The sequence below is a fragment of the Porites lutea genome, chromosome 5 (genome assembly GCF_958299795.1).
Source record: "Porites lutea chromosome 5, jaPorLute2.1, whole genome shotgun sequence".
Taxonomy (NCBI): domain Eukaryota; kingdom Metazoa; phylum Cnidaria; class Anthozoa; order Scleractinia; family Poritidae; genus Porites; species Porites lutea.
In genome coordinates, this window is record NC_133205.1 from 37,100,074 (window position 1) to 37,113,616 (window position 13,543).

Below are 13,543 nucleotides of genomic sequence, written 5' to 3' on the forward strand. Positions count from 1 at the left end.
ATACTTGCTCCAAGATTCGTAATTGGTTTCCATGTCAACCTTCTGGACGAAAAGACCAGTACGCAAGTGCCTTGACATCAAATTAGGCTCAATGATAATACGGCGGTCTGGATCAATTAAATTGCCATTCTGGTCAATATGGAAGCCAACAAACGTCATGGTAACGCGATCTTGATTGAAGAATATGTAGGGATGTGAACTGTTGAACAAATACAATCCATTACAAAAAAAAACGAAAAAATATAAAAGAAAGAGTTACGTTTACAAAAATCGGACAATCTAAATTGTTTATGGTTTTAACCTTCATCATCAAAAATTACTATTCGTCTAAATAAAAACATCATGATTTGCGAAACGACTTAATCTCTGAATGACAATCACACAAATTTAACCAATGAAATAAAAATTTACGTGGAAATTGTTCAAACAGTTTACGTTGAGGAAGTACTGTAGAAGTTTGTACAGAAAAATCGAATTCTAAGAATTAAGCGACTCCCATTTAGTGGATATTACCTTTAGTATTGTAATGTTATAAAAATGGAAGACTGTGGCGTGACATCATACCTGGTTTCCCAGTGTCTTCTTAAAGACAACTGAAGAACAGCTGTGTCTTCTGCGTCGTCATCGGCAATATCGTCATCGCGTTCAACACGGGCTTGAGCAGGTCTATCACAGCAGTTCAGAGATGGCGTAGCAAAATCCTTCCAAAAAAGGGAAGTTTCACATTAGCAGGAATTTCTCAGTTACAAACGTAAAGAAAAACTATCAGTACAATAGGAACAGCAATAATGCGTGAGTTCTTAGGTTCAAATATTCTTTTCATCATTATCGCCGCGATCGCTAAGGTGGTTTAGAGTTGTTTCTATTTTTAAATAGAAACAACTCTAAACCACCTTAAAAATGGTTCGATTGCTGACTTTTCCATCCATTACATACTAATCACTGCAAGGGTTTGACCACCATCTTAATGCATCATTTTGGAACATCGTCAGGATTTTATATTGATTTTCCAGAAAAGAACATTTTTGGTCCAAAATAAACCCACGCCAAACATGGGTCAAAAAGCGCCAAAAGTGTACCAGAAATCAATAAAACAAGGACAAGATCGGGAATCTAGTTAACAGCCATGTCGAATAATAATTCATTGCATAACACAAAGATGGCGCCCACCACCCATGGGAATTCAAGTACTTCCTCCAAGGGTAGCATTTGGTGTTTGGCAATTGTGCCCAATTTGTTGCGCGATCGCACCTTTTCCATATTTCTTACCCGTGACATAAGGATCATGAATTGGACCACAAAGCTTCTAAAGCCTTCAAGGGTGTCTCCCACAAGTTCCATGTTACAAAACGCACTGTCTTCACAAGCTTGGAGCTGAGAGTTGAGGAAGTTCACAAAATGACGGAGTTCAGCCCATGACGGGTCCACAACGCCACAATTTCTGAAACAAGTGCATAAACGATAACCAATTCCTCCTCCCTTCAATGCCAATACAAAATCGGCGACAAAAAAACGTCAGAAAGGCCCTTTAAGGCGGTGTCTCAACTACTTGTCGCCGATTGTAGCTGTTCATTACATCTCGATAAAAAAGATACAACTAAAACTGAAGAGGGAAAAAAGATTTTACCAGATGATCGTTTTTTCTTTGTCGCTAGAGTTTTATAGCGCGAGCAAGGCTTTAGAGTATCAGCTAAGAGTAACTCTTGTTTAGTGAAAAGAGTAATTTTTTAATCTCCCTCATCTCCTCGTGCTCTTAAATACAATGTACCTTACGAGCGTGTCTATACAATCTGCATGGTCACCCATCACCTGACTTGGAATAAACCAGAATTGATTCAGGTTCTCTCTTGCTGACTCCCAAAAGTTGAGATACTGAAACGCCCGCTGAACATATGAGCTTTGAAATTCAGCATTGTCGAACAGAGGGTTGAGATTAACACAACCTGCGAAAAAAGGAAAGAGCAAAAAGGTTTTAGATATGGCATGCATAAACATTCCAACAAGACACTTGCGCGTTATAATTTTACCTTACCTGTTCTATCTACTTTCCTTTTTAACCCTTTAAGACCCAAAAGTGACTAACATCAGATTTTGACTCCACTACACAACATCAACAGACAAAACGTAATGGCAAATAAGTTTATTTTGGGATGGCTTGGCGAGAACCAACCCTACAAAGTACTTATGTAAATACAATAATAGGTGATTACTGGTGAATACCTAGTGTACAACACTCGTAAACTAGCTTTCACAAAAAGAAAAAACTCGTGCTACAAATGGTCGCTCTTGACCTGAATCACCCAGTTAAGCACGCAGGCTTAGTGCCAGTTAGGCTGCCAGTTATTCTGGGGAAACTAATTAATAAAACTCTTACAACATATAGCTGGCACAGGGAACACGGTAGGAGCACAGAGGCTAAGCAAAAAGAAAAACTGCTATAACTGGTCGATCTCGACCTAAATCCCCCAAATATCCAAATAAGCACGCAGGCTTAGTGCCAGTTAGGTTGGGGAAACTAATTAATAAAACTCTGACAACGCATAACTGGCACAGGGAACGCGGCAGGAGCACAGAGGCTAAGCAAAAGAGAGATCTGCTACAACTGGTCGATCTCGACCTGAGTCCCCCAAAGAAGCACGCAGGCTTAGTGCCAGTTAGGCTGCCAGTTAGGCTGGGGAAATTTAATAAAACTCTGATCAACGGATAACTGGGACCGGGAACACTTCAGGAGCACAGAGGCTGAGTGCCAGGAAAACTGGGAATTATCTCCACTAATGTACCCAACAAGGCACGTAGCCCAATAACCAGTAAGGCTGCCATAAAAGGCTAGGGCAGGACATTGAAAGTAAACAAATGGATAACGACCCTGGCTAGAAGTCCGTAACATTGCCTGCAACCTAACTGCATCAAACGAGACTTATGTCGCCACCTAAAGAGCGGTTACGGGACAGCTGACCTAGACATACATAGAAACTAAATATATCAAGTAAAGGAGCAGGTGCAAAACTGAGATAACTGTACAAGTACATAAAATAAGAAACGGGAAAAAACCGAAAACTAGCAGAGCTGAGCTACCGCTTACAAACTGAAGTAAATGCGGTCAGACGGAGGCCAGAAAAAACCTGCCCAAAAAAACCCCGAAGGGAAAAAATGCGGGCAGGAAATCTGGGTAGGAACCAAGGCTCAAGTTCAAAGCCCTTCCTACGGGACTTTACAATGTCATCGAGAATATGTTGCTCCTAAAAATAAATAAAACAAAAATAAAGAAAAACCAAAGAGAGGGTGGTTCGTAAGCCTAGATGACGTACACGTGATATACGCAGCCTTATTTACTCCCGATATGGCTACCCATGGTGCACCCGGCCTAGTACCCAGGCCCTGTTGTATCTCGTGCCGTCAAAATATTTATTTCTGTCTTCTTCGAGGGCTCATTCGTCAGAAATAACATTTTACTTTTCATCATATCCATACATAATTACCTCCAGAAAAATACTTTAAACAAATTCTCTCACCTAATTCCTTGAGTAAACGTATGTTGTTCAGTCTAGAGAATTTGCATGTGAATATTGGGGTTTTAGAGGGTTATTAGTGTAATGTACAAGGTATAGTCGGAGCCCCTTTGACACTGCTGATTCTGCAATTTTAGCTCGCATGTGAAGACAAACCTAGTAAAATTGCACCAGGCCGTGTATCGTTTTCCGTGAGGGACTCAGATCTCTCAGTCAAACAAAATTTCCCCGTGTTTAGAGAAAACTGGTACCAATTACAATAAAATTAGAAAGAAACACAACTGACATCCTGTTCAATCAAACAAATGGTAACTCTAACAGAAAGGAATATGTATCTACAAACTAGAATTTCTTACCCATTTTCTGAGTCCTCAACTGACTCAACGTTCGCAATGGTGTTTCACATTCAATGGTAGGAAGCAACCTGTAGAAAGGCTCTGCTTTGACTTTTCGAACGTCAGGCTATTGAAAAACAAAAATTTAGCGATTCAGTGCCTTCCTTCACTAAACTATTCTACCATCGTTAACATATCATTTCAGCTTTTAAAAAAATGACTTTACTAGTGAAACAAAGATCATGTAACCTTCCACGAGCCATTTGCTTGTTCCTACCCAATAGTCTTATAGCGTTTTTTAAGTAGGGCTGACCAAATAACCGCAAAGGCCTTGGCATGATTCATAACAAAAACGAAATATTTAAAAGATAAGAAGAGATAGGCAAACGCGACATCAACGTAAGTTGTCGCACAAAAAGTCTTTAAATCGGTCCAATAAGCCATAAAAAGCGCATAGACCGTTCTTCTCTTGAGAAAAGTTAAATGCTCCCACAATATCTCTTAGGCCACGCTGATGTGGATGGCTTAACGATTAACTGAACCTTACCTTAGAAAGTACCGGTCGCCTTTGAACAGTTTCATTGACCACTTGTGTTGGCCCCGTGGTTAGCTCAATCACATACAAATCAGATACTCTCCGTCTCCAGACCTGTCCACTACTGCTTTTCAAGACACCAAGTATCAAGAGATTAAACAGAAGTGCGTCAAGGCCACTCTTCACCTGTCAAAGTACAACCATTACAAGGACGGTCAGTTGAGATAGGTGCGAATCAGTTGTTAAACATCTTTTCCTATTGATTGGCGTGTGAGTTCAGTGTTACTTTTTGTGGAATAAAAATGTTTAGTACATTTCAAACATTTTTAAGGTCGTAGCTATCTCAACCCTTTTTAAATACGTTTATGTGATATTTACTCAGTCAAAGTATGCTAAAATATTTTATTATGTAACAAAGCATTTAGTACCGATGGATGGACATCAAGGTGAAAAATCCGGGAAAGTGGCAGATCAGGCACAATCATATGCGGTAACAAGGACTCCACAACGGCGCACTGATCGACAGCTGGTCCATAAATTGGGACGCTGATACACAGAGGCACATCTGCCTCCATATCTCTGAGGTAACTCAATACTTCATCATTGTTTCCAAGTTGAACTAAGCTTTCACTTAGTCGCCGAACTACCAAGCTCTTGCCGCAACCTGCCCTTTCTGAGGACACAACTCTTACTGACAACCTGTGTGGGATAAGCGAAATGTTTCTTTTAGAGATAGGAAACATATTGACAAAGGTCAATTTAGACGTTCCAAAACACTTGTTGTTGATCCTGTTTGGACAGTGTTTTGTTAAAGGTGGTGGCGGTTTAAAGGAAGTGGAAGTGGCCAATCAAATGCCACTTTCAGGGGTTGAGGCTCATAACGATGGTTTTAAAGGTGGTGTTGGCAGTGGTGGTACTGAGGCGGCTGTTGCTGAAATTAACAACAGTGGTGTTTGGTACTGTAGATGATGGCACTGTTGGCTATGTTATGTTGTTGGTGATAAAAAAGCAGGCAGCAGTTTTGTTTGATGATATTGGTAGTGGTAGGAAGAGTCGCTGATGCTGTCGATATGGTGTTGTTAGTGTTAATGAGCGGTGGTGCAGTCACTGATTTTGCCAGCTGTGGTTGTTGTTGTGCTGTTCGTGTTGATTGTGTAGTTGGTACTGCTAATGGTGGGGATGGTGTTTTAGGTGGTGCTGCTAAAATTCTCTACTTGATGCTTAACTGAGCGTTATACTGGGTTTCCTTATCTTAACTAGTACTTTGTTTTAGCCAATGGATAATTAAAACTAAACAGGAGTGGTGGTGTACAAAGGTCTTTCGACTCATCTTTAGCTTTAGAGTCGCAGTAAGCGTAGTCACGTGTATTGCATCTTGAAATAGGGTGCAACTTTGTATTCTTACTTCTCTTTGTCCACCATTGCAGCAGGTTCCCACGGAAGGACCTTATCTCGCAGCCTTCCTTGTAGTCGAGAGCACGCCTTGAACTGTGTCTGTAGATATTGCCTGATATCTTTTGATACAACACAATGCGGAATAGTGCCAAGTCTGTGCTGATCAAGTGCTGCAGCCATATGAGCTCTGTCTTCATTCTCAGAACTACAGATAACCACAAGTGATAGCCCTACAACAAGAAAATATTCACCGCACTAAAAATCTCGCCAAAAACAAAAGGATAGTAGCGCTACTACCTCCTGCAGGTGAAAACGCCTTTTGCATGAGTGTGAGGTGATCTGTCGTTGAAAAAACGTACTTAAATCCTTCGCGTGATCCATTATTTCCGTAAGTGTTTAGCGTCAATAAAAACAGAACCTTACAGAGAATGAGAAAACTGCAGTCACACAGTAATTGAGAGAGGTTTCAAGCTGAAGTCTATGTCAGTTACAGTCAAAGATTTTTCCCGTTAGTTCACATTAATACTTTTGACGCTTAGCACAGAGATGAGAGAATCTTGTCAGCCCCCCCCCCCCCCCTCCCCCTGACGACTTTATTATTTTCAGTGCTTCTGGACTGTGGATGCTTTTTTTTAATTTCAATAAGATACCGCATATTGCGTTGACAGCAACACCTTCCTTAACAAATGGAATTCTTGCCCAAATATTGGTGCTTTTACAATGCTTGTAGTTCGACTCCCCTTCCGTAAGGTGGGCCTTGCGCCTCAGACTAGGGACGTATTACAAGAGGGGTGCTTAGTGTAGAGGTTAGAGTCTAAACAGAGGAAAAACATTAGCTTGAATACCATCGCTGCGATTGTACTGAGGCTCCTGCATTAAAAACTCAAGGCTGTCGGCAGCTTTCTGGGAAACAGTGTAGTCAAGAAGGTCAACATTCACCAAACAGAACATCTGTTCATCAAGGTCTCCGAGGGCCCGTCGCCAAAGAAGCTCAATCTACAAGGGAATTTACAGTGCGAATGTAAAAGAAAGAATCTTCCAATTCTAGTCGGCTTTCTTATAAAAGGGACGCCTGTTGCCAGTTACAGAAAGTATTGTTCAGCTTTACAACCAGCATCCCCGCTCGTACAAACGAGTGATAAAGTCGTCACACTGTGAGTACTCAAGAAGTAATCAATCGCTAAATTACCAAGCGTCGGCACATAACTAAGTCGAATCTCCTAGGGAAAGAGTAGCCCAGGATACCATACAAGCCTTCATGTCCGGATTTCCCACAGGTGCAAACAAAATTTGATCGACAAACGTCAGGCCCTGCCTTCCCCTAGTAGACAATCCAAGAGCAAGTTTCCTAAGCATAATGAAAATGTAGAAAATCTATTCTATAAGTTTAATTGGATTTTACAAGTGAAATGTTCTCATGGAATGACATGTTTCTTTGCCCAGTGTCAAATAGCTTCTTTTTTTAAAAACAGGTCGCACATACAAACTATCCGTAAAGGGAACTAAACAACACCAAGAGTTGTTTCTGTTCATCTGTAAATCGAAAATGCTCACTTCTTCTGCAGTTGTATCAGAAGCGCATATCAAAACTTCTTCGGAACTTGGCAGAGATTGTGAGGTGTCTTGCATGTACAAGGACAGCACCGTTCCTAGAATGTCATCTGCAATGGGAATGTCAAATAATAACAAACTCACACTGAAAAGTAAAAGTAAGGGAGCGGGGTTCAAATTGAGAATGTATTGAAAATACAGACATGGAAGCACGAAAAAGCCGGAATATTCTTTGAGCAAGAGCGGACTATTATCAAAGGACGAAAAGCGGGAGGAAAGAAAGGAAAGGGGAAAAAACTGCAAGATGAAAATTTTAAAGGAAGTGAGAAAATAAAAAAAAAACAACTCGTCATGGGACCTCGTATGTTTCTACCTTTTGGAATAACAACAAGATTTGGCTTTCCGCGCTTTAAGTACTTTGGATGACGTCTTCGTCGCTTTTTGAGACCTGCAAACAACGGATAGATATGTTTTAGTTCTAAAATGCTGCTAGGGAACAAAAAATCGATAACTTAATCCTTAACAACTGCCAAGATGTTTCAGAATGTCCTTTATAGTCGCTGATGTTAAAATGTTCTTTTACAGAAAAAAGGTAATTTCCCTTTCCATTTCCACATTCCCCAGGTTCTTAGTGACAAGAACACATTATGGAAGATCTTTTTAAAAAATCAAAGGCCAGGATCAAACCTTGTGAAGCAAGCTGGCTTAGAACTTTTCCGACCTCATCAAGGCTCAGGAACTCCCCGCCCGCGGTCTGGTCAAGACTAAGTGCAGTTTCCATAGGTTGTGAAACTTCCCCTGGCTCAATCATCATGTCCTCCACAGAGGGACTTAAAAAGCAAAAAAGAATTACGAGCTATCCAATGAACGATTGTTTGTTACTCAGCTTACGCTGAAACCTGATCAGGAAACTATAAACTATGGCCACTGTATTGGAAAATTCTTGTTAACACCAAAATTGTTTTTATTGTTTCCTGGTTTGACTATGCGTCAAGTTTGACTTAAGAAACTACATTTTGTAGCTAGAAAATTAAGCACAACTTGTATGCTGGCTTCAGTGCTTGAAAATATCAGTTTCCATCTAACCTCTACAAGAGAATGAGTTTGGCAAAACAACGTTTCATTGAGCAGAGAAAAACGTTTAATTGTCTATTCTTGATGACGTGATAAAGACGGTGTAGTCATTTCGCCATTTCGTGTTTCAAATTCTGTAGCGGATATTCAGTTTCCTGAAGATTTGTTCAAAATGTCCAATAACTCTCTAAGGGCTACTTTAGGAAATATGCACAAATAAGACTCACCATTCCGCATATGCCTTACCTTCCTTCTTCAACAGGAGTGGCTAGGTCTTTATCGATAAGCGCCAAATATCTGGGATCATGAAGGGCTTCTGAGTAACTGGCATCAATTAAATCTTTCTTGCTAGCGTTTTTTACACACCATACAATGAGATCTGCTTCGCTGGCCTCTTTACATGATATCATTGCTGCTATGGCAATCTGCTCTGCATCTGGGTAACCAATCGTTTCCAATTTCGCCACGAGCGTTTGAAACATCTCCACATTCGATGACTGCGACCTTTGCTGGTGGAGTGGAATGCTACGATGAACTGTGCCAGTAATGCCATACGACCTGACGATATTGTGGCCTGTTTGCTGGTTGCAGATCCCACAAGAAATAAGCACCGACTTAAGAATGGCTGGGTCAACGCCCGGCAACACACTCTCCAACAGGTTATAAACCTCAAGAGGAATGCTATCGACAGCCTTGGGACCTCTTCCCTGAACCTCCGCCAGCTGCCTTCGAAGGACCAACAACTGCCTGGTGGTGAAATGATTCAATTCACTATACATCATACGCTTGGCATGCAACTCGTCTTTCCACTGTTCAAGGCAATTCTCCATTTGCTCGCTTTTTCCTGCCAAATCATCAGTCAGAGAGCGGGTGGTAGTAAGCCGAGGTGTACACTGAAATTCGTATTTCCATTTGAGATGGCTGACTTCTCCAGCTTTGCGAAGTGCGGTGTACACTGTAGCAAGTCGCTGAACGCATTGCAGAATCTATCAATTTTGAAAGGAGAAAGAACCTTCATAAATTTACAAGCCAATCTAATATATCTGAAACATGCAAAATCGACAGCTATATACTCTGATTACACTGCTTTAATGATTCCAAGGCCGCAAAATACACTCTAGACTTAACGCTCAGCAGAAAGAAGGCACTGGTACTTTGGAAGATCAGAATGGCCGAACAAAAAACGAAGAAGAGAGTCTTGTAAGGGCCTGCAGAGGGATACAGGTATTTGCAACCTAAGAGTTTGACACTTTGGGGTCATCGATATCACCTTGCAATATACCAAGAAAATCACTGGGTAAGTAGTCATTACGAACTGCTTTAGATCCGTTACACTCAAAGAGAAACGTCTTGGTAAGTTAAATGTGAGATCTCAACGATATCTAAGGCTGGCATAGTAAGGATTAAAAGAGATACAGAGGCCAGCAAAGGTATGCTTGAAATTTCCAAGACCATGGCTTCCCATTGGCACTTTGTCCATATGTTAAAAAAAAAAACAAGCTTGCCTGAAATTTAGGCACTAAACTTACATCAACAAATTGATCCACGTCTTCTTTACCATGCGAAGCTTTGGCGGCAATGAGCATCAGCTTACTTTGTAAATCTTTCAGGTCGTCGAGAGTGAATCTCTTCTCATCCGTGGGTAACTTGAGCTGGATCACAGCATCGAGGGTTAACGTTTCTGTTGATTTCTCGACGTCTTCACTGACGCAGCCAACACGGTATACACCATGTTCATTGATGGCCTTAGCTTCCATTAGAGAGGATTTGGCCACTGAACCATGAGACTTTTCTACTCCTTTTAGCCACTCTAACTGACGACTTGTGTCTATCTACACATGAAACAAAGTCAAAACTGACATTAAGAGATCAAAGTAGTCAACTATGGCGTTAATAACACAATGAACTGTTTAACAAAGGAGGAACAAGGAAGGTTTCTTATCAATATTCTATCACTAAACAGATTACTTAGTCTCGGGGCAGGAATTCTACCTGACTCCTTTAACAAAGAGTTTGTGTTTCTTGATTAAAGCTTATAAATCCTGGCAGTTTGGAACAAACCAATGACTGCTACTTTAACCTGTTATTTACGTATTGCAGACACATAATTTGAGATGTCATCAAATCAACTCGCCGCGTGCATTTCCCCAAGGAAGTAACCAACATCATGGTTAAACTGGAAACTGCAGTGAACTATCAATATAACTGAACCAACTTTCAAGTGATTTACCTCACCATCAAAAAATTACTAACACCGTAAACAAAAACAAAACAAAAAGTCATGCAGAAGATCAAGAAGGCATACCAGTTTTGTAGGGAGGCTAGGGTCTGCATCCACTGCATTCCAGACTGGTTCACATGTTTTTATCAATTCATCAAATCCAAAAGAAGATTTCAAGTCAAAGATAAGAGGAGCAAAGCCGAGGCAGCTGGTATGTAGACACGTGATCCTTGCTGTTTCCATGTCTGTCTCCCCAGCTGAGATAATGGCCAAATCCACAAGGACCTTTAGTTCTTGTGGGCCTAAGATACAAGTAAAACAAGAAAGCTTATTAGTAGCCGCAGTAGTTTGCAAAGACGGCAGAATTATTTCCCTGTGGCCTTCCTTTCACATTATTTCTCTTTTTTATTGTGCTTGAAAGTATAGGCTACAAAAACATAATTCACGACTCCGTAAACTCCAGAATTCTGCTGATCATTAACCAACTCGTCCATTTTACTTTTCTCCAGTGTGGACCATTTTTACGTCCCCGTGACTGGATGTTTACAGTGTTTTCGATCCTTTAACATAAAGGCCTACCAGGACATCTATTTACCGCCTAGCTTTTGAGTAACTTTGCAGCTTGCTTACCTTGTTAGTCTACTCGGGCTATTAAACAATTCCTATCAATTTCAGGCCCAGCACGTTTCAGGAATTTTACATAGGGTAAGACGATTTTGCTCCCTCTTTTTATTGATTATAAATATATTCTTGCCGTATAAATAACTCATTTCGCCCACTCTACTACCTTTAATTGTATCCCTCAACCACGATATAAACTCTTGGCATCTGTTAACAGCAGCAAGACAGCGAACATGGTTAGGAGTTATTTTCGACAGTGCTCTTCCTGCGTTTTGTAAACCAATACCCATGGTCTTCAGAGGTCGTTGTTTGAATTCTTTGGTCTTCTGTTTAAGTGATAAGAGGAAGAACGATAAGAACGTTTTGTATGTCTTCTAACGCCAAGGGGAAAGCGATTGATATTTAGTTTAATTTTTGTTCCCTTTCTTGGTTTACTTTGTCTCTTCTTCTGATTAGTATTCTTTTAAAATATTCCGCCGTTTCCGATTGGTTCCAATCCCGCGGCTAATTCTTTATAACCAATTGGCGCTTACCACATTTGGAAGATGTAGGCAGCATACCATCGATTCGATGGTATATTTGCTTGGAAACGAGGTGAACGATGGTATACATTTCCCTAGGAGCGAGGCTTCTTGAGCAATACTGAACTAAAAAATGGCGTTCACAGCTATCCGAAGACGTAATAGCTCAATTTCTGACTAGAACGGAACAGAAGAAATACAAGAATACGCAAAACATGGTTTAATTAACAATTATTCAACAATATTAACCGAGCCTGAGGTAAATAATTGTTTTAGTATATTCACACGAAGTGATCTCAACAGAATCAGAAAGGAAACCATTAAAAAACGATTAGTTTGATTGACGGGTGAATGCAAGCGTGAACACGAAGCCGTAAACAGTGGATGCGCAAAAGTTAGATCTTTACAGTATCTTCAAACATGGCAAATGATAGTTTTAATCTTTTTGTATCTAGTTTTGTAAGCTTAAGCATCAACGGTTTAAAAGTAAACGCCGAAAATTTAAATTACTACCCAATTCTGAGAGGAAAAGTAGAGATTTATTTGTTTCTGTCAACTCACCGTGAATGAGAAAGTTTTCTTTGTCACTTCTTACAAATGCTGTCAACAGAGGCTACGATCAAGGCGAGCGTTGTTTATCTCCAAAGTTCTTTGCCTTGTTAACTTGCTGACACGTACAATTTTCGAAAATATTTGCCTTCCTCTTTTCTCCATAAATTAACTTCTATTTATAGGCAAAATTGGTCTTGCGAGAAAATACCGAAATCACAAAACAGTGACAAAGCGACCTCATTTTACAAAAAGTCAGCTACAGTAAACCACTTCACAATAAATCACGCTGTTTAAACACCATGAAGTCTTTTCTTGCCTTCAAAGTGATCAGCACTTGGATATTCGTTTATTTCCAAAAAGGCTTTACTATGAAACTTTGGCAAAACACCCAGTTCACGAAAGCGATTTTGTTCTGCTTTATATTCACCGCCTAGCGCGGTGAATATAACGCCATAGTCCGAGATAGCTAACCAATCAGATTGTTTGAATTACCAAGATCACTGAGTGTGTATATACTATTATTAAAAACTGAATCATTGGATAATGAAATTCTAGCATTTTGATTGGTTTAGCCGTTATGGTATATGAGCTATTATACCATGCTCTCCATATATGGTCGGTGTACGCGTCAAATTAAAATTGGAAGCTTGCTGAGATTTTTTTTTCGCGAAGGATAGAACGGCGCCCGAAGCAAATCGTTTTAATTCATTTCTTAGAATACTAGAAAATTAATGCAATTTCATCGAAAGAAAAAAGACAAAAACAAACAAAAAAGCCACAAAAGCTTGTTTGAAAGTTTGTCGAAAAACACATGAAAACATGGAACTAAAGTACCTTGACCAGCTACGAAAGAAGACAACTGTTGTTTCTTCATGATCGCGAAGCCATTCGCCGATCGAGTCACTCGCTGATAGATAACTGCGGCTTGTTTATCCGACATCAAGAATATAAATCACAAGTAACCAGCTACAAATACAGGCTATGCAGCCATTCACTAGAGCAATCGAGGCGGCAGTATAGCTTCTTTTCTCGTTCAGCAAAACCAGCTTGTGGTTTCAAACAATTTCATAACAAGCGACCGAGGTAACAGTTTTTCTCCGTTGTTCTTACCTTCATAACTGCACCGAAAATCGACGGCTGTCACTTAACGAGATTTTGTGGGCGTTTTTAATAAAACAATTATTCCACTCGCGCTTGTTGCATATGAGATGATTACAGCCAACTCGGCG

General features: G+C 40.3%; 1 protein-coding gene across 1 annotated transcript in view; it reads right to left on the reverse strand.

Annotated features, from left to right (window-relative positions):
• LOC140937059 (E3 ubiquitin-protein ligase rnf213-alpha-like) overlaps nt 1-13,543 on the reverse strand; it is a 59,437-nt gene that overhangs the window by 39,278 nt on the left and 6,616 nt on the right. The window contains exons 8-23 of the mRNA XM_073386590.1: nt 11,408-11,567; nt 10,705-10,922; nt 9,929-10,231; nt 8,646-9,385; nt 8,013-8,155; nt 7,699-7,773; nt 7,329-7,435; nt 6,620-6,770; nt 5,785-6,004; nt 4,808-5,078; nt 4,392-4,565; nt 3,866-3,971; nt 1,769-1,943; nt 1,270-1,441; nt 565-701; nt 5-199 (exon numbers count right to left, since the gene is read on the reverse strand). Of these exons, the coding sequence (XP_073242691.1) occupies nt 5-199; nt 565-701; nt 1,270-1,441; nt 1,769-1,943; nt 3,866-3,971; nt 4,392-4,565; nt 4,808-5,078; nt 5,785-6,004; nt 6,620-6,770; nt 7,329-7,435; nt 7,699-7,773; nt 8,013-8,155; nt 8,646-9,385; nt 9,929-10,231; nt 10,705-10,922; nt 11,408-11,567 (3,347 nt within the window). The remainder of the gene's footprint in view (nt 1-4; nt 200-564; nt 702-1,269; nt 1,442-1,768; nt 1,944-3,865; nt 3,972-4,391; nt 4,566-4,807; nt 5,079-5,784; nt 6,005-6,619; nt 6,771-7,328; nt 7,436-7,698; nt 7,774-8,012; nt 8,156-8,645; nt 9,386-9,928; nt 10,232-10,704; nt 10,923-11,407; nt 11,568-13,543) is intronic.